We start from the raw sequence: 21564 nt of genomic DNA, 5'->3' as shown, positions 1-21564 counted from the left end.
TCTATATGTAGGCATATATACTTTTGCATATATATACACACATGTCTAAATATATACTCATGTTAGTTATGGAAGTTTGTTTATGGATATATATAGAAGTATATATATATATATATATATATATATATATATATATATATATATAAAATGTTTGTATATTTGTATGCATGTGCATATGTAAGTCTCTGTATGTCTGTGGTAGTTTGAATGAGGATAGCCCCATAGGTTCATATATTTCCAAGCTTGGTCCTCGGTTGGTGGGAAGGATTAGGAGGTGTGGACTTGTTGAGGAAGAGTGCCACTGGAGGTGTGCTTTGAAGCTTCAAAACTCCATGCCAGACCCAGTGTGTCTGTTTCTCTCTGTCTGCTGCCAGGAGATGAAGATGTAAAGCTCACTCTCCTGCGCCAGTGCCACACCTGTCTGCTTCCGACCCTGAGGCTCACAGACTCACCCACTGACACTGTGCACAAGCCCCCAGGGAAATGCTTTCTTTATAAAAGTAGCCTTGGTCATAGTGTCTCTTTGCAGTGACAGTGACAGAGTGTCAGAACAGTGCCTGAGATGATGTCTGTTTGCACACAGCAAATAGACACACATTGCATACAGACAAGTACAGTTTCTGTTATGCTAGGGAATTTAATATTGTTGGTGTCCTTTATTTTTTGTTTTTGGCAATATTTGGAACTGAATGTGAAGTGTTACGCGTGCTAGGCAAGCGGTCTACCACCAAGCTATTACCCCACTGAGCTATATTTACTATTTTGAGTATGATTTGAAATGACCTGATGAGATTGGGCTTGGTGGTCCCTGTAAAGTGTTTAATCTATAAAATACTGTCTAATCTATTTGTGAAAAAATCAATTTGGTAAATACTTATTTTATAAAAACAATTACAATTATAAATCTTGTCCAAAAACCCCTATTATGTTCCGTCAAAACTATGATTGCTTATCCGAACAAGCCAGGGCATTGTGAGCCCACGTATGCCCTTAGCTGCTTGAGGGTAGACACTCTGGGCTGTTTCCCCTGCCCTCCCCAGCCCCTCAGGCTGAGGTTCGAGGAACAACACATGCCAGATATTTATTACATCTGCTCTGTGCTGCTGCAATACTCACCTGGCTGCCTGGTCCCCCAAAGAGCCGATAAAAATGGCGAAGGCGTTTACTTGAGGATCACTCGTCAGGATCTGGGCAAAGCGGGCCGGGTTTATTCCGTATCGGGACAGATTTGCATCACTTAAGATGATGACAAAGTACTCATCAGCTTCTTCTGTGGTAATGTCCTTGATGGCGTGTTCTGTCCCCTCGAGTGTGTGGTCCCCACTCATGCAGAACTGAGAGTGCGCATGCATCGTCTGCAGGTAAGAGGTGGGCACAGAGACCACAGATGAGCATCTCCTTTTCAACAAACATTTTTGTACTGACAGACTGCCTGCTTTTAGATTATGTGCTGAGAGACAACAGGGCACAGGAAGAGAGTTGTATGGGGTTGACTTTTCTTAGAAACAGGCAATGTTCCCAAATGTTCACAATTGACACTTTTACAATTCAACCTTCTATTTAAAGTAAGAAAATATGTAGTTGGTGTCATCTGGAAGAGGGGGCAAGATGTAGGAGCAAAATCAGGAGCGAGCTGAATTTCCAGTAAACAAGCTAATCCCGTGCTGACCGCTGCTTCCTGTGGCAAAGGAGGAAATCTGCTTTAAGATCGCGGTGCCTCCTGCAGGTTTAAGTATGTGAGACTGAATTTATCACTCAAAATTAGCAACAGAAATATAAAATTTGAAATATAGAGTGCCCTAAAAGGAGCCATTTCTTTTTCCTTTTTTGTCTTGTTTTGTTTTTGGGGGGTACAGGGTTTATTTGTAGCCCTGGCTATCCTGGAACTCACTTTGTAGACCAGGCTGGCCTCCAACTCAGAAATCCGCCTGCCTCTGCCTTCCGAGTGCTGGGATTAAAGGCGTGCGTGCGCCACCACGCCCGCCCTCTTTTTCCTTTCTACTGAGCCTGTGTGACTATGGAATTCTGATCTCAGCTGTTCAAACCTGATAAAACAATGAGTACTCCGAAAACATATAGAGAACATTTCACTTTAGATGGTGGAAACAGGGTGTTAAGCAAGAAAGGTGGTTTCTGTCTGTTGCTTGAGATCTCTGTTGCTTCTTCAGCGAGTCCTTGTTTGTATCTAATCTGATAGAAATTCTCACAATGTAGAAGGAACGATGTATTTACCTTCAGAATTTCTAGTCTCTGCTTATTGTTCTTGGGGATTTTGTTAACTGGAACGAGCTTAATGTTGTAGCCATCTCCCGAGTGTCCAGCGATGTCGTACTACATGCAAGAGAGTTGGAGAGTTGAGAAGTCGGTGAGTAACAGAACAGTCATTGGTGCTACAGATCCCCAACTCTGAAATGTTCCTAGTTGTTCAATATTTGGTCATAAAAGAATGCAGAAAGACAAGAGAGGCAGATGTGTGCTATCAACAAAGCAAACGTTTTTGGACTCATTCTGTTTGGGTCCACCTTCTTTTGAGATCTCTGCCCCCTAGAAACAGATATGAAGGGGACTTTAGTGGCTGTCCCAAATTCCATGTGTACACTTCAAGGGAGACTTTGTAAGAAGCACACACAGTGTTGGGCAGACTTCAAAGGGGCTCTGGGGATTCCAGTTGCCTCATGCCTGCTCTCTACACTCCCATAACTGCGGTCTTGTCTGGTAAACATAATGGGATATCACATATGATTGCATTAACTTCCATGACAAAAAGGATTCTGCCGATGTAATTAAGTTTGCTTGACTGTGAGTTAATCAAAAGAGGAGTTATTGAGTGGGCCTAATCTAATCACAGAGCTCCTTTTAAAGGCTCTATCATGGCTGCTGGTAGGAGGGGAAGATAGATTTGAAGCTTCAGGGAGATCTGACATGAGGGAGTTAACTGTGACGCAGATAGACAAGGTCACAGACACTAGTGTCTGTGGCCCCCAGAAGCGGAGAGTCAGCAGGAAATTAGGGACCTCTGTCACCATTCCAAGCAACTCATTTCTACCAACAAGCTCAGCCTGAAGCAGACCTTTGCCCAGAGAACAATTTCTAGTTCTCTTCTGTTTCTAAAGGTAAAACAGTATTCAAAGAAATTAAAGTACAGAGAAGGCAAAAATTATCCACAATTGTGTTCAAGATAATCTCTGAAGATACACTCTGATAGACTCTCTCAGGTATTTAGTTCCTTCTGACAGACATAGCCAGCAGCAGAGTCACAGAATCCGCCAGCACCAGCATAACTTTGGCTGATATTGATCATGTGACTGAATAATCTGCTTTTCCACTTATTACTATATGGCATCTAGCTTTCAATTTAGGAAGCACTTATTAACTCCCTATCTCCCAGGCACATGAAGTACTGACTGTCGAGAGAAGCCTAGTGTCGGAGTCAGGTGCTCTGCCACAAGATCTGAGAAGCAGCCAGAGGTAAATTATCTAGGAGTCGGTTTCTCTGAACCCTCTATTAGAGACATTTTGTAATTACATGAAGGCTGGGACACTGGGGAAACTGAGGAATCTACAAGAAAAACAGTGTATGTTTGAGGGTGAAGACTTCAGGGCACATTTGGGATATCTGCCAATCCAGCATTAACCAACAGCTCTTCTCCAGAACCCTCCTGCATACCCAGCACTAGGTGTTAAGGGGGAAGGCAAGCCTTTGCCCATCTGCAAAGGTGCAGATGATGTTCTTAAGTGAGTCATCTCTGCACGGTTAGTTTCTGCGCATGTTTACTGTAGAATAAGGAGAACTTGTAATCAACTTGGGGTAAAAAGCAGCTTGCCTTTTGTGTGTGGGCTACATTCTTTTACAGTCCAGAAACTAGAACACTGTTTTTTCCTAAGCCAGATCACAAATACAAAATAACATCGTTGAGGCTGCCACGTCTGAAATGGGAAGCAGAACTATTCCTGGTGAAAGTACCTGAGCCATTAAAACAGGAAGTGGGCGAGGCTGTCTAGGAAAGATGAATGGCACTGGGGTGTGACCACACTGTTCGGTGGGGAGGGTGGGAGGGAAAACCGAGCCCTCACCCCCAGGACCAGGACACAACCAGAGGTCTACAAAGGATGTTTACACCTTTGAAAACTAGAAACTTTGTTATAGGTTAAACATGTCCTTATCTCCTACTTTGAAAATGTTACATCTTAAGGACCTGTAGAGCCAGGATCAAATTATTAGTTTGTGGCCTTCTTGAAGCTTGCAGAACGCAGCAGTATGCACAGTTCTTGCCTGTGGTCCCGCCTGGCTGCCCCTTCAGATCCTGGTATGCTTATACCAGCTAAGACTTCCCTAGGAAGGCAGACCTAAGAAAGGCCCACAAAGGACCAGAGAGTGAAGGTGGGTCACTCATCAGGGTAGTTAGAAGTTGTAAGAAGGCCCGGCCCTAGGTCTGTGTGCACTTCCCCTGTAAGGGCCTGGACAGAGCAGGGCTGATGGATGATTGTAAACTTCGCAGCCTCCCTTCCCCACCCCACCTCTCTTTTTGCATTACTGGGGATTGAACCCGGGGCCCTGAATGTGCTAGGCAAATGCTTTCCCAATGTGTTTTATCTCCAGAACTCTTTTTATTTTGAGAGGTCTTACTTTGTCTTCTAGGTTAGCCTTGAACTCACTGTGTATCCAGGTGGTTTTTGAACCTGCAAACCTTTGCCTGCATAGCTGGACACAGCCTGTACCACCAGGCTGCTTTTATGATGCGCTGCTGAGGTATCTATAAGAGAGGCTTACACAGAGGGAAGCAGCAGACTCCCATGCTGCACTGGGGTAAGAGGACTAGGAGTGATTCTGCTTTCCCTGCTTTTAAAGGGATGATTGGGACTCTGAGCAATCAGCTGCTAATGGCCGGGGCCAGGTTGGCCTTCACCCATGTATCCCAATGTGTTTAAAAACAGTAATTCATTTATCCTTAAAACTGTCTGAGTTTAAGGAAAACATACATAAACTAACTTTGCTATTATTCGTGTGAGCCCAGGGTAACTTCAAACTCATGATCCTCCTGCCTCAGTCACTCAGTGCCAGGATAACGGGAGAGCACATCTCAGCCAGCTGGACTCTAACCCTTGACTCTGCTACTCACCCAAGCTGGGCCTTGCCAGAACCATCATGGAATCCGCAGGACAGGCCACACATGAGCTTCCAGGAGCAGCACAGGACAATAAACAAGAGCCCCCTTGTTCCTGTCACCCTCCCGGCATCTAGGCTGTAATTTTTCTATGTGGCTTGCAAGGTGTCCTGGAAATTAAGCCCTCAGCATAAATATTAAATGACAGCTCTTCTGAAGCCCTCAAACCGAGAGGCCCCCTCTAATGCTTCTTTGCTTTACAATTTGTTTGGACCCCACTTTTCCTGGATGTGTTTTGAAAACCTCATTCCTTTAGAGAGAGGTATAACAAAAACAGACCTGAGTCTCGACCAGGAGAGAAATTTACCATTTCTCCAGAATTTTAAGGCAGTGTGCAGAGGAAACGCACAGAGCTGTTGGCGAGTGTGTGAACATGACCGAGGCTTCCACTGTGTAGGGAGGAGCATCAAGTGCTGGTCTGGGTATAGGCTATGCTTTATTTGCCTTCTCATTGTAAGTTGGTATGTGGTGATATCTGAGGCTGGTGTGAACACTGACATGTGAATTCTGTTCTAAAATGGCAATACTATGGCCAGCAAGGACTCAGTGAATGAGTGATTGAATAGGTCAAGGGAGGTGTTTCCAGAGCCCTGGGGTATATGTGAGTTACTAATCTACCATATCCGGTTAGCCCTGCTTCCTATTAGGGAAGTCAATATAAAGAGAACAGTGTTCTCAAAGTCGAGGTGTGACATGGCTTGGACATGAAAAGCTTTTTGACTTAGAGCGAGGCGCTTAACCTTTCCAAAGTTCCTTCCTGCCTTGTGAGAGATGCTAGTTTAGATGGCCTCTAATGTACCTGCTTGTAAATCACTTCTTCTCTCTGACAAAGAGGGCTGATATCTGTCTGACCACTTCCCAGGGCCATGGAAGGGGCAGGTGGAGAGCGCAGTTCATTTAATGATGAAGATGGTCAGGACTTGCTTTGGTCTCCCCACATGACCAGCATCTTCACAAGGCTCATCTTAGAGTCTCTTAACCAGCTCCACTATGGGTATTAGCACCGATGCTGGGAGCTGCTGTCCGCCTTTCCTAAGGCCGATTTAGTGTTATCTCTAAATTCATCTATTAATTCAAGTTACCACAGAGAAATACTGACTCCTCAAGCTAGTCCTACACCTATTCTTAAATGTTTTTGTTTTCATGGCTAATATTTCTACATCAGTTACTGAGTCAGTTCTGATGGTCTCAGCAAACTTTGTGCAGTTTTTTGTTGAGTCCCATCTCTGGGTGATAATATAGATATATTCAAAGCCCAAGCCTAATAGGTTGACTGGTCTCCATATTTAAACTCAAAGAACATTCTTAAGGCATTGGGAAAGGCGTAATTACAGACACTCAGCTAAGTGTGTCTCTATGAGTCATATCTTTTTCTAACCTTCTGGGAAGTAATGTAGCCTTCCTGACTGAGATCTTCAAAGAAGCCGTGTCTATTACACCACCTGTGTGTGGCGGCATAGTAAGAGTAGGAGATGATAATAAAATGCTTTTACTTTTGAATGATTTTTTGCATACGTTTGGGCATATGTAAAACAGATCCAAGAAATAGGACAGAATAAGTAAGAAAGATCCCCAGTGGGGTGGGGGTAGGGGTCAGAAGCTGGTGTTTCACATTTAGCAGTGTGACCTCGGGCCAAGTATTTAACCTTTTTGAACCTTGGCTTTCTCATCTGTAGAAAGAGGTTGATGAAAATAATGCCCAGACACAAGGTTCTATGACAGTTAACGGAATGAAAACCAGCGTGTTTGAGGAACACGTATGTATTGTGTCTTGTCTTCATCTGTCGAGGGGAGCCTGTTTCATACGTGTGCCGTGAGGACCCATCACACCATCTACAGAGGGAAAGCCCTTGGAGTTGGTGAGAAGCAAAAGTTCAGTATGGTTCTAGAAATGGGTTTCTTTTCTGTCTTTAGTTTTTGCAGAATTGAGGATAGAACCTAGGGCCTGCATAGGCTACGGGGCCTGAATAGAATTTACTGTTAACCTAGGAAGAGTGGACCTCTGCTGAAGAATTGCCTAGATCGGCCTGGTCAGGGTCATGTCTGTGAGAGATTGTCCTGAGTGAGGAGAGGGCCCCGCCCACTGTAGATGCCATACTGCAACGGGCGGACCTGGGCTGTACAGGGAAGCTGAGCCTAAGTGAGCAGTAGGCTTCCATGGTGGCTGCCCTGGCTTCCCTCCGTGGACAGTGACTGGGAAATGTAAGCCACATAAGCTTTTACTCTCTAAATCCTTTGGTCATGGTGTTTGTCACACTCTTTACCACCGAAGCTGCATCCCCAACTCTTTCTTAGCAACAGAATCAACTCTATGAAGTCCACTTTATGCAACATTGTGCAGCATAAGTGGAGCTCTTTGGGTAGTGCAGGAGACATGGGGTGCCTGAACCCCACATGCTTCCCCCAGGCTTCCTTTCATACTGTCTGCCTGACTTACATGCCTTCATGGAAACAATAAAATGAAACAATTTACATTACTGTCTCTCCAAAGCCCAATTTCTGAGTGAGAGAACAAATCCATTTTCTGGTAGCATTGTTTGAATGTTTAGTGGAAGAACAGTCTGAAAAAAACTGTCAGGACATCAAGAGCTTTTGAAAAGAAAGTCTATTTTAAGATGACACTGATGACTCCTGGGAGCTTGGAGAAAAGAACAAACAGAATGAAGGAAAGGAGAAACTCCCTGCCGGAAATCACAGTTGATGGAATCGTTAGCATCCTGCCTACGTACTGTGTGACCGGCAGGGACGGTGCTGGTTCCAGCTTGGAGGAGTTGCTGTTGGCTGTCTGTAAATTGTGCCATCCTGGGAATCTGTGGAGTCATGTGGCCGAACACTCTGAGGTACTTTAAAGACTCCAAGTGGCTTAGTGAATGTCACACTGCTGAGTTAGGGTTCCGTCTCAGTACCGCTCGTGCTTGAGGGTCCCTGTGGTTTGGCATGGGTTGTGCTAATGTGGGAGAGAGTGGGGGTGAGGCCTGTAAGTGAGCCTCCTCCCGTCCAGACTATAACGACCCAGAAGGCACAGAGCTCTAGCCAGACACAACACACACAGGTGCCAAGAGGCATAGGCAGCCTGCAGACCCCCTCCCCAGCCGGCACCTCTGAAGGCTGCCAAGCACATGCAGAGTCCAGGGCTAGCTGCAGAAGACTGAATTAAGAACTGTCTGGAACTCAGGCAGGAGCTTTAGATCGCACTGCCAATCCCCAAAGATACCAACCGGGTGGTGCCATCCTGAATATTCTACAAACCATCATCTATTTACCCAGGAGTCATTGCTGGACCTTACTCTTCTTGCATAAACAAGAAATTAAACGCGCAGACAGACTAAGTGGCTGGGAATAATGATATAAAGAATATCAAGTATTTCTAAAAAGAGATGAAAATGCAGGCATGCAGGCGGAGTCTGAGAGACGGAGCCTCAGTCCCATTCTTCCTCCTCGGTACTGTGTGTGCCTACTCCTCATGTACCCTCCAGGGCACCTGTGTACCCGCATGTACCCTAGTTAGGAGCAGGAGAAGACCTCACGGAATATGGGACTCCATCACTCCTCTGTTCTCTACAGAGGGGGCCTGGGAAGCCCGTAGCCAATCAACTCTCAAGATGTGTGATAGGGGTGGCAGCAACAGGACAGTCTCCAGTACACAAGCACGGAGGGAAGGCCTGGAAAGAGCTTGTGAGGGGACGCTGGGGCAGCTTCAATGCTTTTGAACATTAGGTGAGATGTGGCTATTTATGCTGACCCATGGCTGTCTAGCCAACCAGTGGTCAAAATGGTTTAAATAAACATTTTCTATTAAAACAAAACAAAACAAAAACCCCCCCCCAAAACCCAGATGCAATCACATATGAGGTTCAGGAGGGTCAAGAGATGGAAAGTCTGAATGGCTTCTCAGGGCAGGGAGCACGGAGAGTGAGCTGTAAAAGGCTGCCCACCTCTGGCTCCCACAGGAGGAAGGAGTGTGTCTTAGAAGCTGTGCAATGCTGCTCAGAAGCGTCCCAGACTTCCCTCGTCCTGTCCTCACCCTGTCAGAGTGAGTCTGATTGGGGCTCTGGGGTTGCTGGCAACTACAATAGAGCCAAGAGGGACTCTTACATAGTTCCCCGGGCTTCGGTGACCACGAGGGATAGCGTTGCTGTTGTGAAGGAAAGCAGCGCTTTCTTGTGCTCAGCTGTGTGTTAGATGCGTAACACCCCTGTACTGTACCCCTGTACTGCACCCCTGTACTGTGCAGAGCCTTGTAGCCCCGCGGTAGCCACTGCTGGATGCTGCCCACTGCCCCCCACTGAGCTCAGAAAGGCCATTCTCTCAGGAACTTACACAGGAACCCCAGGAGAGCCAGTGGACTGCACCCTTCACAAGGAGCCCGAGGGAAAAGGGAAGTCAACTGGTCTCTGGTTTTTGCATAATACAGAGCCATGGCCTGAGGCACAGTCTTCAGGTACAGGTGTGGTGCCTGCTTAAATGGCAATGGATTTGAGACTGTCTGTTCCTCAAGGATTGTTTTATCCAGTACAGAATCTAGAGTTCACATGTTTAGGTTGTGTGCCCTTCACAATATCTGTACACACCACGGCTCTCTCCGGCACGGTGGTCAAGTTATCTGCTCTGATGCCTGTGTTTTCAATGGACAATCACAAGCAGATGAGTTGGCTCCTACTGGCTGGCAACACTGTAGAACAGGAATTCCCTCCCTATCCTCAGACCTCTGGCATGGGGGTTTGATAGCAAACTGAACAATAACAAGCTGGAAACGGTTTGAGCAGAAGGCAGCTTCCTCTCAGGTGAATCGCCATGCCAGCTGCATATTATTGACTGCTCACTGCTCACAGGGAAAGGGAGTCACAGCACAGGATGCTGTGTGCAGACCTTGGCTGGTGATGGGATGTCAGCGCTCAGAGGCACTCGATGGGGATGCCCAGGAAAACGAGAACAGGCTTCAGGGTTTCCAGGAAACCTTGTGGTTTAATATCACATAACTTATATGTTACAGTGCTTTTCTCTGTGGGAACTAGAGGTTACCAGGCCCTTCAGTTATGTTACTGTTAGAACAGGTGAAGCAGCGGCCATGTTCCCTGCTGCTGAGAGAATGATGCCTGAGCTCTGGATGGAGTCTGTATCCACCTTTCCAGTACTGACCCTAAGTGACCAATGAAGCTCTACCATTGGAACCATTACCTTGAATTTCTCCTCATAGTTCTCGAAGGCTTCCATGACCATGCACACCGCCTCCATTGAGCGCTCTAGCCGGCGATCCACCCCATTGAAGCGGTACATGCTGCCGGAGACGTCCACCACCAGGCGCAGGCGCTTGGGCTTCTGTTGTGGGCTACCCAGCTGAGGGAGGGGATGGCAGAAAACAATGGTCAGCTGGCTTCTCGCCCAGGCTCTGAGGTGTCAACCTTAGGTGGGCAGATCTGCACAGGACTGTCCCAGAGGGTGGAGGTGATGGCTGTACCCTAGTAAGCAGATGTCAGACTGGCTGTCAGGAGCACAAGGAAAGGAGCTGCCTCTGGGATGCGGTAAAGCTGCCCTCCAGAGGTTGACAACTTAAAGATAATGCATTTTAGAAATGCCAGCCTGGGAGGATAGAAGCCCTGGGGAGAAGTGTGTAGCTAGAGGGGAGCTTCATTTGTTTTATTATGCAGTCACTTGAAGGTCATTTTTCACCTAGGCTGAAGAAATGCCAGACTGCTACATCACGGTTATGTGAGAGGGGGTCTGGCAAAGAACGTAAGCATTTTCAGAATGTCTCTTTAGAGCTTTGGGGTTTTCTTCTGGTTGATGAACTCTTTTCTTTTCTTGGCAGTTAAAGTGGCACTGAGCTGCGATCTGGCAAAAATCACTGATTAAAATGTGAAATCTTAAGAGTTCAGCTTGGGGCCCATATCTGCCATTGCACTTTTTTTTTTTTAATTGTCAGTAACAATAAATAAGAAAAATTCCAGATTATTCTATTATTATATACTTGCTGGCATGCATGAAAAATGATAGGCAGAACTAATAATTTCAAGAAAATCCTGTAGAGGGTGGTGAGATGGCTCGGTGAAGTGGCTTGGTGGCTAAGGGACTTGCCGTGGAGCCTGACTACATGGGAGAGGGGAGAACTGACTCCCACAAGCTGTCCTCAGGCTTCCATAGAACTGCTGTGGCATGCACACCTCCTCCCCATATGTGTGTGTGTGTGTGTGTGTGTGTGTTTGTATATATCACATATATGCATATATACAGGAAAAATAACTTAAGATATCATGGATGTTTAGAGAATAACAATAGGAAGCAAATTTTATACATTCCTTTAAACCGTGTTGAGTGTGCCCTGATTAGAAGCAGCGTGGCACACACGTGTGCATGACTAACTCACAGATGTGTCCGCACACTTGCTGACCACAGTGAGTCACAGAAAGCAGCTGTTGACTCATGGCAATGACACAGAAATAAGACCTCCCAAATTACCACCAGATCCACTCTGAGCAAACTTTACAGAGTGACACTCCTGTCCTCGCTCGCTGTGCCCTGGCTCCCGGTGGCTACTCACCAGTTTTGATTATTCAGGGTGATAGGGAACCCCAAAGTTCACTAGGATTCAATAGTTGACCATGTTGCCACAGTCTGGTGAATACTTATTTACTACAATTACTGTAACTTAAGAGAGAATTCCTTGTGTCCTACAAATTGAAGGCATGTGACGGACACAGACTGGTACAGTTCCAGAAGAGCAGGAGACCGTATGACTGCTCTGTTTCTCTCTTCTGAAGAATCCTCTGGATTCACAAGCAGAAGGGCATCTCCCATCCCCACACCTACAGAGCACCCAGTCTGCATCTGGGGAGTGGATGGACCTGGAGGTGGTCGCATAGGTAGCTCCTGGCTTTCTGGCTACTGGCTGGTGCAGGGCTGGTGGGCAGTGTTTGTTCTTGGTTTCTTCTTTGAGGTAGCTGGACTATGGTAGGAAGGTTGGCTTCCCCTCCACTTAAGACCATAGCACCATGAATTACCCTTTTTTGCTCTATAAACAAGCATCTTCCAGTTTTAGTATTTATTCCCTTGCTTTGCTTGGTTGAACCTTAGGTCTGAATGAACCCTGGTGTTAACTCCTGTAGATTTGGTTAAAGCTCACCCTACCTTTGTGCTGATTTTGTTGCTGTTTTGAGAAAGGATGTCTTTATGTAGCCCTGGCTGTCCTGGGCTTACTTTGTATTTCAGGCTGGTTTCAACCTCTGACTCTTGATTGTCAGGATTACAAGAGTGCATCACCATGCCTGGCTCTTGCATTGGCTGTTCTTAATATTATTCTATCTTGTGTACGTGTTCCATGTCTTGATGAGACTTTTAAAAAAAAATCTGTCTTCCATAATGTTTTCTGTAGTTGCATATTTTGGGTTAATGGTGTTTTGACACAACTCATGAACTCTCTACAGAAGGCTGAACTATGTGGATCTGAGGCTCGGGGTTCCCCATTATTTACCTGGGGTTCCAGATCACCCCGACGTTTGTAGATGGACTTTTCTCCAGCCAGCCCATCGATGATCTTGGCGTCGTCTAGTTCTCCAGTAGCTTGGTGTCGTAGCCACTGTCTTTCTTTGCCTTTAGCCTGCAATGTCACAAACAAACGCACATGAATCTTTACGTACTTAGTGCTACAGTTCTTTGACACACTTTCTTACATGAATAACAGGAAACACACTGGGATCCTATCAGTCAGTGAGGTCTCTGCAAGAATGCGGTCACATGGCCTCTGCTCTGCTTATAAGGAAGGCCTTTGGAGTGTGGTTTCTCAGCTGTAATTGTTTTAACACATGGAACAATACAAAGAACTCGCACAGAGGACATACGAACAGGAAGACAGTATGCAAATGAACCCCAAGGGAAAGTTCAATGTCTGGAAATGTAATGATGACGTATTTCTTATGGATTTTCTGGTACAGAAGATTTATTAGGTAACAAAATAATCAGCTTGAACTTGTTAACGGTGACAGAGTCTGTGAGCTGATCTTTGGCCGTCTCCCTTCTGGATGGGAATTTTGTGTGTAGACTGGCACAGCTGGAGAGGGTGGGATGTCTGTCCACACATGGCTCTCTGCTTTTCTAGATCTGGAAAGCGTCTGAACATTTTGGAAGGCACTTCCACAGCAGGTTTTGCCACGGTAACTTACAACTATGCCAGAGAGCCCAAGCAGACAGGTAAAGGATAAAGAACTCTGTGATGGATAGTTTTATGTCAGCCTGACACAAGCTAAAGACATCTGAGAGGAAGGAACCTAAACAAATGCCTCTGAAGGATGAGGCTGTAGACAGTCTGCAGGATATCTTCCTAGTGACTGATGGGGGAGAGCCCAGCTCATTGTGGGTGGTACCACCCCTGGGCTGGTAAGAAGGCAGGCTGAGCAAGCCAGTAAGCAGCACCCTGCCATTGCCTCAGCAGTAGTTCCTGCCCTGTTTGATTTCCTGTCTTAATAGTGATGTAGAGGTATAAGCCAGACAAACCCTTTCTTCCGCATGTTGCTTCTGGTTATGATGTTTCATCGTAGTAACAGAAACCCTAACTGACTAAGACAAACCCTAACATCCCAAGGAAGGTGCATACTTATGAGAGCCCATGACCGCAGCTACATTAGGATCTCTGCTAAAGGAGCTTTGGGAATATGAACCAGACTTTAAGACACACTCTGTCTCAGAAATATAAAAATATGGGGAAGAATGGAATTAGAATATTTTTTGTTTCCTTTATGGTGACAGGAGGAGGTTTAAATTTAGTTTTCTATAGCCGTGGTAGGCATTAAAAATTCACTAAAAGAACCTGATTTGGCACAAGAGTGAAATCATGCCGGCCTAACATGGCCATGCAGCAGCTAACAGGGTGGGTGGGAAAGCCTCAGGTCACTACCTATGATTTATGAAGATTAATGAGTAAATGCTTAACAGTGGTGCCTCTGTTACCTAACATGACATACAATTTTAGACCAGTACAGATCCCATATTCCTCCTGAGCCCAGCTTAAGAATTCAACCATTTTGATGATAGCTAGCTACTGCAACTATGCCACATCCACTTTTTCTTTATTTCCCTAATGGCTAACCATGTGAGAGTCAGTCCTTTGTAGCGATGCCCAGCAATGCCAGGCCTGCAACCAGTTACCGGAACAACAGGAGCCAAGGCCCCATCCCTGGTTCAGGGGTGGTGGCCAGAGAAGATTGTGGGAATGACGGCTCAAAGTTTATATTTGCCCACCTTCCTGTCACTGGTAGCTACATATCTTACCAAGACTTTCCATGATTTGAGCTTTGTGCCAGGATACCCTATTTCTGCCCACTCATGGAATTCTTGCCAAGAATATACACGTGGGCCAACTGCCCACCAGGATTAAAATATCCATGTTGGTTATCTACAGGTTTCTTTTTTTTTTCTCTCTCCCCCCTACAGGTTTATTTCATATTTACATTAATATGTAATTATTCATCTATAATTTTGATAAAGGAATGATACTCCAAATATTTAAAATTCTCTTAAAACCCATGTTCTAAAAAGTTATAAATGGGCAAAACCTATGGGAAAATCTGTTATGCTAAATGGGCATATTATCAAATTACATTCTTACTATTATAGTCATAGATTAGTGCTGCCCTCAGCCTTGGTCAGAGAACTTCTTATTGTGGTGGCAGTTAATGCCGAGGCACCACTGAATGCTCACTGTATGGGGGACATCTATGTCTCCATGTTTAAGGCTCAGGGAACAAAGCACAGTAGGGAGAGCTGAAAGAATGTCTGAGCTGAAGGGTGGGATGGGTGTTATGAAATGACACGGCCATTGCATGCACAGACTAACAGCATGATGGGCTTTCAACACCCCATCATGGGTGGGAGCAGGGCTAGTGAGGTCCCACCTCTATCCTGAGGAGTTACTGGCTCCTACAGCCACTGGCAAGTTGCTCACAGACCAGCAATAACCCCACAGCCATTGATCGCCACATAAGCCACCCCTGGTAAACTCAAGGGTCTCTAACAAGACACAAAGCTGGAGGGAACCTGCCAAGAGGAAGGAGTTCAGAGGAAGGTGTGTGTGTGTGTGTGTGTGTGTGTGTGTGTGTGTGTGTGGTATATGATCAAAATACATCATATACATGAGTCTCAAAAAGTAAGTCTTCTTAAAGGGCAACAAATTAGTACCAGTGTGCCTTCTTTGCTGTGGGGCCTGCTCAACTGTACATGTGAGCGCAAGTCTGACATTCTCCATCATTAGATTAAAACAGCTATGAGATATCATCCTATGCCTAGGAATGGCCTGGATCCAAGACGCTGACAACACCAAGTGTGGGCGAGGAAGGGCTGAGCAAATGAACGCTTACTGCCGGTGGGGCTGCTACAGCCACTTGTGAAGACAGTTTGGCAGTTTCTTGTAAAACAAAACTCACTCTCATAATCCAGCAACTGCAAGCCTTGGTATTTACACAACAAGTAAGAAACTTGCATCTACACACACAAAAAAATTATACATGATGTTTTATGCATAACTGCAAAACCTTGGAAGCAACTGAGATATAAATGGGTAAACTGTGGTATATTCTGGCAATGGAATATTATTCAGCATCAGAAGAAATGAACCATCACATCTGTAGCGCTCTTGCTGTAATAAAGTGACTAGAACACTGTGGTTTGTTACTTTACACATTACCATACAGGGCTGGAGAGGTGCTTCAATGGTTAGAGCACCCAGTGCTCTTGCAGAAAACTCACATTTGGTTTCCAGCACACTTGTCAAGTGCTCACAGCAACCCATAATTCCAGTTCCAGGGGGATCTGATGCCTATTTCTGACCTCTACATGGACTGCACTTACATGCATAAACAAACATACAGAATTTTTAAAAACCTTAGAAAAATTAGTATAGTGAAGGCTGCTATATAGGGGCGCCTAATTTAAGAAAGTTTTAAATTAGCCTCTCCTGGGTCCTTCTTTAGATTTATGATGTAGATATTGTCACTTTTCCTTTCGCATATGTATTGCTCCATTTGAAAGTCAGGGCTGGTGCCACCTAGGAGGGTTCCTTTGGCAAGGAAGCTGAGGACATCCTCCTCCTTCATTGCAGAACATCAAAGGCTCCAGACAGACACTGTAAGTTTCCCTTTAAGTTACAATGGGAATGAAGAACACTGCCATATCGACCTGTCCCTGGACAGCATTGAAAGGCTCTACAATTTACTTTTTAGTGAAATAGTAAAAGTAGCTTTTTATTTTTCAACCACTTTAGTGTTACTCACTGTTATTCCTTTTCCTGTTGCTGTGGTAAAATACTCTGACTAAAGCACCTTATGGGAGAAAGGGTTTGCTCTGTCTTTCAGGTCAAGGGTACAGTCCATCAAAGAAAGGGGGCCATACTGGTAGGAGCCTGGAGCAGCTGGTTACACACAGCCATAGCCAAGCACTAGAGAATAGTGATTGCTTGCTGCTGCCTAGCCCAGCTTCTCTGCTCCTCCAGCTCAGGATCCCAGACAAAAACAGTGCCACTCACAGAGGGTGGGTCTTCCATCTTGGCTCACACGATCAAGATGGTCCCCCACAGGTGTGTCCAGAGGCTGGCCTCTAGGTTGACTTGAGGACCAGTCAAGTTGGCAATCAAGATTAACCATACCTGGCAAGGGCCAGGTTAGGTAACCATGGTTCTCCAGTCTGGTTAGATAATCATTGTTCAATAGCCTGGAAATCAGGACTCTGTCTGGCTTGCATACAAGGTTGACATTGCACTGACAGATGAGTTACAGATGTGCTAAGAAAAGGGAAGGTGCTCTTTGCTGGCTTCCCTGAAACATAGACAGATTTGTAAAAACTTTCCCCTTCTGTGGTGGTTTGAATATGCTTGGCCCATAGAGTGACACTTCACAGATGTGGCGTTGTTGAAGCAGGTGTGACCTTGATGAAGGAGGCATGTCACTTTGGGTGTGGGCTTTGAGACTCTCCTCCTAGCAGCCTCCCAATGGAGATGTAGAACTCTCAGCTCCTGCACCATGCCTGCCTGGATGCTGCCATGTGTCCATCTTGATGATAATGGACTGAACCTCTGAACCTGTAAGCCAGCCCCAATTAAATGTTTTCCTTGTAAGAGTTGGCTTGATCATGATGTCTGTTCACAGCTGTAAAACCCCAAGACACCTTTCCTCTCTCTTGACCTGGGCTACCCCAGTATAAGCAACAACAGAACCACAGACACAGACATCCATAGCTCCATGCTGGCCCAACTCTGTTCCTGAACACAGGTTTGCGTATTAAATCCTTTAAGTGCCATGCCTGCATTGTTGTCAGGTGTCCCAAGAGTGAGAAAACACACCAGTGTCCAGGGAAAACAGCTGCCTTCCTCACAAGTCGTACCTTTGTCTTCCAGGGCTCCTCAGGCACTGTCCTCCTGTCCCTCAGCTACTATCCTCCTGTCCTTCCTCTGAACCCAAGCTTGTCTCATCTTCTCCATTTTCACACTAATTTCCCTATCTCAGGTTCCTGTCACTTCTTATCTGAACTATTCAGATTACTTCATGATTTGGTTCCTGGCTTCTATCTTTCTCTCTGGGTTCTTCTCCTAGATGGCTCTGCCACATTCTGAAGACAGAACAGCATCAGTCTTTTCCCAGAACCTTCCTGGCTCCTCAGAGGTGACAAAATACAGCCAGTCTTGCTCGCTCTCTCATGTTTTCTCCAGACACCAAGACACCAAGCCTGAGTCATTCTGGACTCTGTGTTTTCCATCCGGCCTGGTGGCCATGTAAGTCCTTTCTCCAGGTGTTTCTTCTGTCTAGATGATAGCTTTAAAAACTGCTTTCAGTCTACAGACATCTGTTACTGGACGTCACAGGTCATAGAGAATGACAGAAAGCATTTAGAATCTAGCACAGCAATTGGACAAAGACATTTGGTGTTTGTATTTTTTTGTTTGCTTGGTTTTCAAGGCATGGTTTCTCTGTGTAACAGCCCTGGTTGTCCTGGAATTTGCTCTGTCGACCAGGCTGGCCTTGAACTTGCAGAGATCTGCCTGTCTTTGCCTCCTGCATGCTGGGATTAAAGGTGTGCACTACCACTGTCTAGCAGTGGTGTTTATATTTTATAGCTGTGATGTTCATACACAGACGTCCAAAAGACGTCTAAGAGAAAACAGGAGCCAGAAGCTAGTTGTTGTGTGTGCCTATAATCTCAGGTCCGAGGAGGCAGAGGTCAAGTCTGAGGTCAGCCTGTGCCTAAAAGTCCATGACCCCAATCCCTGAGGGGCCTGTATTTTGTATTCAAGTTTAATAACATTTCTCAGTAATTTTGGCTATTATAAAAGCATTAGTCCATGCTGAATGGAGTCAAAACTGTGTGGGCTTAAAGTTGAGCTCTGGAAAACCATCTTGATCGTTTCTGGCCACACTTTGTACACTCACTGGGGAAACACCCATGGTTACTGGTATTACACAGCAGTGTCAAAACAGCTGCAGGGGGGGTTAGTTACTCAGAGTCACACAGGACTAGCTGAAGATGGCAGGAAGGGGCCAAATCAAAGCCTTCTTGTTATGGCCACAATCTGCAGTTTTATAGTTTACACGAGGCCCTATCCATTCTTGCCCAGTAGCTATGGCCAAGATAAGCAGCCTCAGGACTATGACTTGTGGATTAGAAAGCCCACCAAAAAATAACTCCCCTATGGCTTAAAGATTCAGTAAGGGAACACAGGCAAATGTTGTGTTGGCATCTGGCTGATGGTATGAAATGTATTATGAAAAAGAATTGCCCATGGAATGGACCAACAAGGTTGAGGAAGGTGACAAGGACCCGGCAGATAATAGAAGCCTGACTTGGGCTCAGACAGCTGCTTCATTGGCTACACAACCCAGGAAACTGCATTGTCTGTGAAGTCTTAAATTTCCTTCTTTATAAAATAGGGGCAAAATATCCATATTCCATGGAAGATTGTGAGGACCGCCTCAGCTAGACTTCTAAACTGGGTATCTGGTCAATTCTCTGAGGAGCGCTTTCCTCTGGGCGTGAACTTCAGAACTTTAACCACGAAGACTTAGGCTGGTGAGATGGCTCAGCAGTTAGGGCTCTTGGTGCTTTCCCAGAAGACAGTGTTCCCTCATCAGGGGACACACAACAGCCAAAATTCTGGCTCCAAGGGATCCAGTGCCCTCTTCTGGTCTCTGCACACTGCACACACATGACATTCACTCATACAGACACACAGATACATAAGAAATAGTAATGATAAAAATGAAGTCTCCGAGTGTTGGGTTAAAACAGAAGATTAAAAGTGCATCCCACACTCTAACATCTAACAAAGCATGGGAGCATTCCTTTGAAAGAACAGTGATGAAGACAGACTGAGCGGAAGGGAACCAAGCCCTCCATAGGAAGGATGCATAAGACTTCAGTGCAGGTGAGACCTCCTCACCCCACCCTTTCCCTAAAATGATGAGTCTGTCTCCTTGGACAAAGTAATGTGTCATTTAGGTAACAGACTGGACAGAATCGTCTCTACTTAGGAAATATTGAAGTATCTTGATATTTTAAAAAGCTGGACCAGTGCCCACCAGTCCTGAGGCACTGAGAGCCTGTGGAACAGCAAGGAGCTGGGGCAATACAGGGCGAGAGGAGGGCAGGAAGAGGCGGGTGCAGGGGACAGAGAGAAAGCACACCCTGTCTGATCTCTCCCCCCCCTTCTTCAGTGGCCATAAAATGATTTACAGGGAGGGAGGGAGAGTTAGTTCTATTTGTGAACTTCCAGGAGAGGTGAGATGTACACAGATCTTCCCTGAGGGGAGTCAGGAAGTCACTGTCTGCCTGGGAGGGTCATTGGTAAAATCACTGCTTCCTGGACAGGAAGAAAAAGGTGAGGTCACATATTTTCCCTTGGAGAACTCCACTAAGAAGATCATAGGGTTGGGTTCACAGCTTGGGGTGTCAACCCTGAAATGACTCTTTCTGGTTGGCTCATTAGTGCTCAGATAGTTTTCTCCAGCAGTTTTGGTGTAAGTCCTCTTTTTGCCCATGGAGAAAGGTTACCTGTAGATTATCCAGGATGATGCGGAGGGCATGCACCTGCCGCTGGACAGCACTTGAAAACCGCTCGTAGGTTGCAGCGTCATACTCGCTCATCTGGATCTCCTTTAGTCTGAAACCAGAGGGGGAAGATGACACCCGCTTATGTCATGTTTGTGTGGGTCTGTTACACTTGCTTGCACAATGACAGGACCTCTAACAACTTCTTGGTGACTCATACTGACTTTGAGGAGAAAAAGCAAGAAATGATGTCACCAGCGATGTCCCTAGATTCAAAGGAGGGTAATGCTCCAAGTCCACTGCTAATTGATGAACAAACTGTACATCATATATGGTGACATCTCTTGTGAAAACAGTCCTGCCAGGTGGCTCACAACCAACTGTAACTGCAGTTCCAGGAGACTCAATGCCTTTTGGACTCACAGATACTGAATTTAAAATCAAAGCAGACCACAGCCATCTAAAGCTAATCCTAAGCAAGGGGGTCTTTTTGTAAGTGAATGGCCTTGGGTTTTCCAGTGTGACAGCCACAGTATACTAATTTAACACACATTTCTGTGCATGTCTATAAATATTAAAGGTGATGATACCAGGACAAAAAATATGGAATGCATCTCTCAAACGCCTAAGCATACATGGCACAATTGTCTCAGTTTTTTTGTGTTTGTGTGTATAGGCAGAGAACCTATATGCATGGCTGAAATTACATACAAAGTACATTTAACGCTCCCTCAAATGAGGGAGAATGAGTGGTTTCTATTCTTCAGTCTCAGACAAAACTCTGGGGAAAATCAGAACGGTGGAAGCTCAGGACTCCGTGTGTGTATGTAATAAGACCACGTCTTACTTTCTGAGTCTTCAATACTTAGCACAGTGCCTGATACACAGTGACACTCAATACACTGTTATGTAATACTTTGAAAGCACTGGCTATCGAAAAGTAAATATAGACAAAGCCACTCTAATATCCAATGCCGTCCCCTCAAGGTGACATGCCAAGATGTCCTTCTAAATCCTATTAGCTCACTGTTCTAAAGAACAGACAGGAATCTGTGCACGAGACCTCCGCTCCTAACAACAGCTCTTGTGTGTAGTCTCCGCAGCCTGAGTTCTCGGTAAGCTTCACTAGGTCAGGCTATAGCTACAGTTTTTAGGGAACAGAAGCAGGGAACAATGAACACTGTAGGATATGCCACACACCACCTCATGTCTAGGCAGTCAAATGCGCTTTCTCAAAGAACTCAGATAAGTACCAAGTGGGAACTGTGTGGACAGAGCTTGCCTTTGGAGCACAGTAGGTGGGAAAGGAGGAGGGAATGAATACACACAGAGCAGAGGACTCAGGAGCTGGGAAGCCGCCTGGAGCACAGCGGCCTTG

General features: G+C 45.6%; 1 protein-coding gene across 2 annotated transcripts in view; it reads right to left on the bottom strand.

Moving 5' to 3' along the window:
* Positions 1–21564, bottom strand: part of Vwa8 (von Willebrand factor A domain containing 8) — a 322019-nt gene that overhangs the window by 2474 nt on the left and 297981 nt on the right. For both annotated transcript variants that reach the window (XM_029541466.1, XM_021203139.2), the window contains exons 40-44: positions 20190–20298; positions 12634–12759; positions 10344–10502; positions 2233–2331; positions 1117–1355 (exon numbers count right to left, since the gene is read on the bottom strand). In XM_029541466.1, the coding sequence (XP_029397326.1) occupies positions 1117–1355; positions 2233–2331; positions 10344–10502; positions 12634–12759; positions 20190–20298 (732 nt within the window). The remainder of the gene's footprint in view (positions 1–1116; positions 1356–2232; positions 2332–10343; positions 10503–12633; positions 12760–20189; positions 20299–21564) is intronic.

The sequence above is a fragment of the Mus pahari genome, chromosome 8 (assembly GCF_900095145.1).
Source record: "Mus pahari chromosome 8, PAHARI_EIJ_v1.1, whole genome shotgun sequence".
In the NCBI taxonomy this organism is placed as follows: domain Eukaryota; kingdom Metazoa; phylum Chordata; class Mammalia; order Rodentia; family Muridae; genus Mus; species Mus pahari.
The sequence above is the reverse complement of the archived record's forward strand: the minus strand, read 5'-3'. Positions and strand labels throughout refer to the sequence as shown.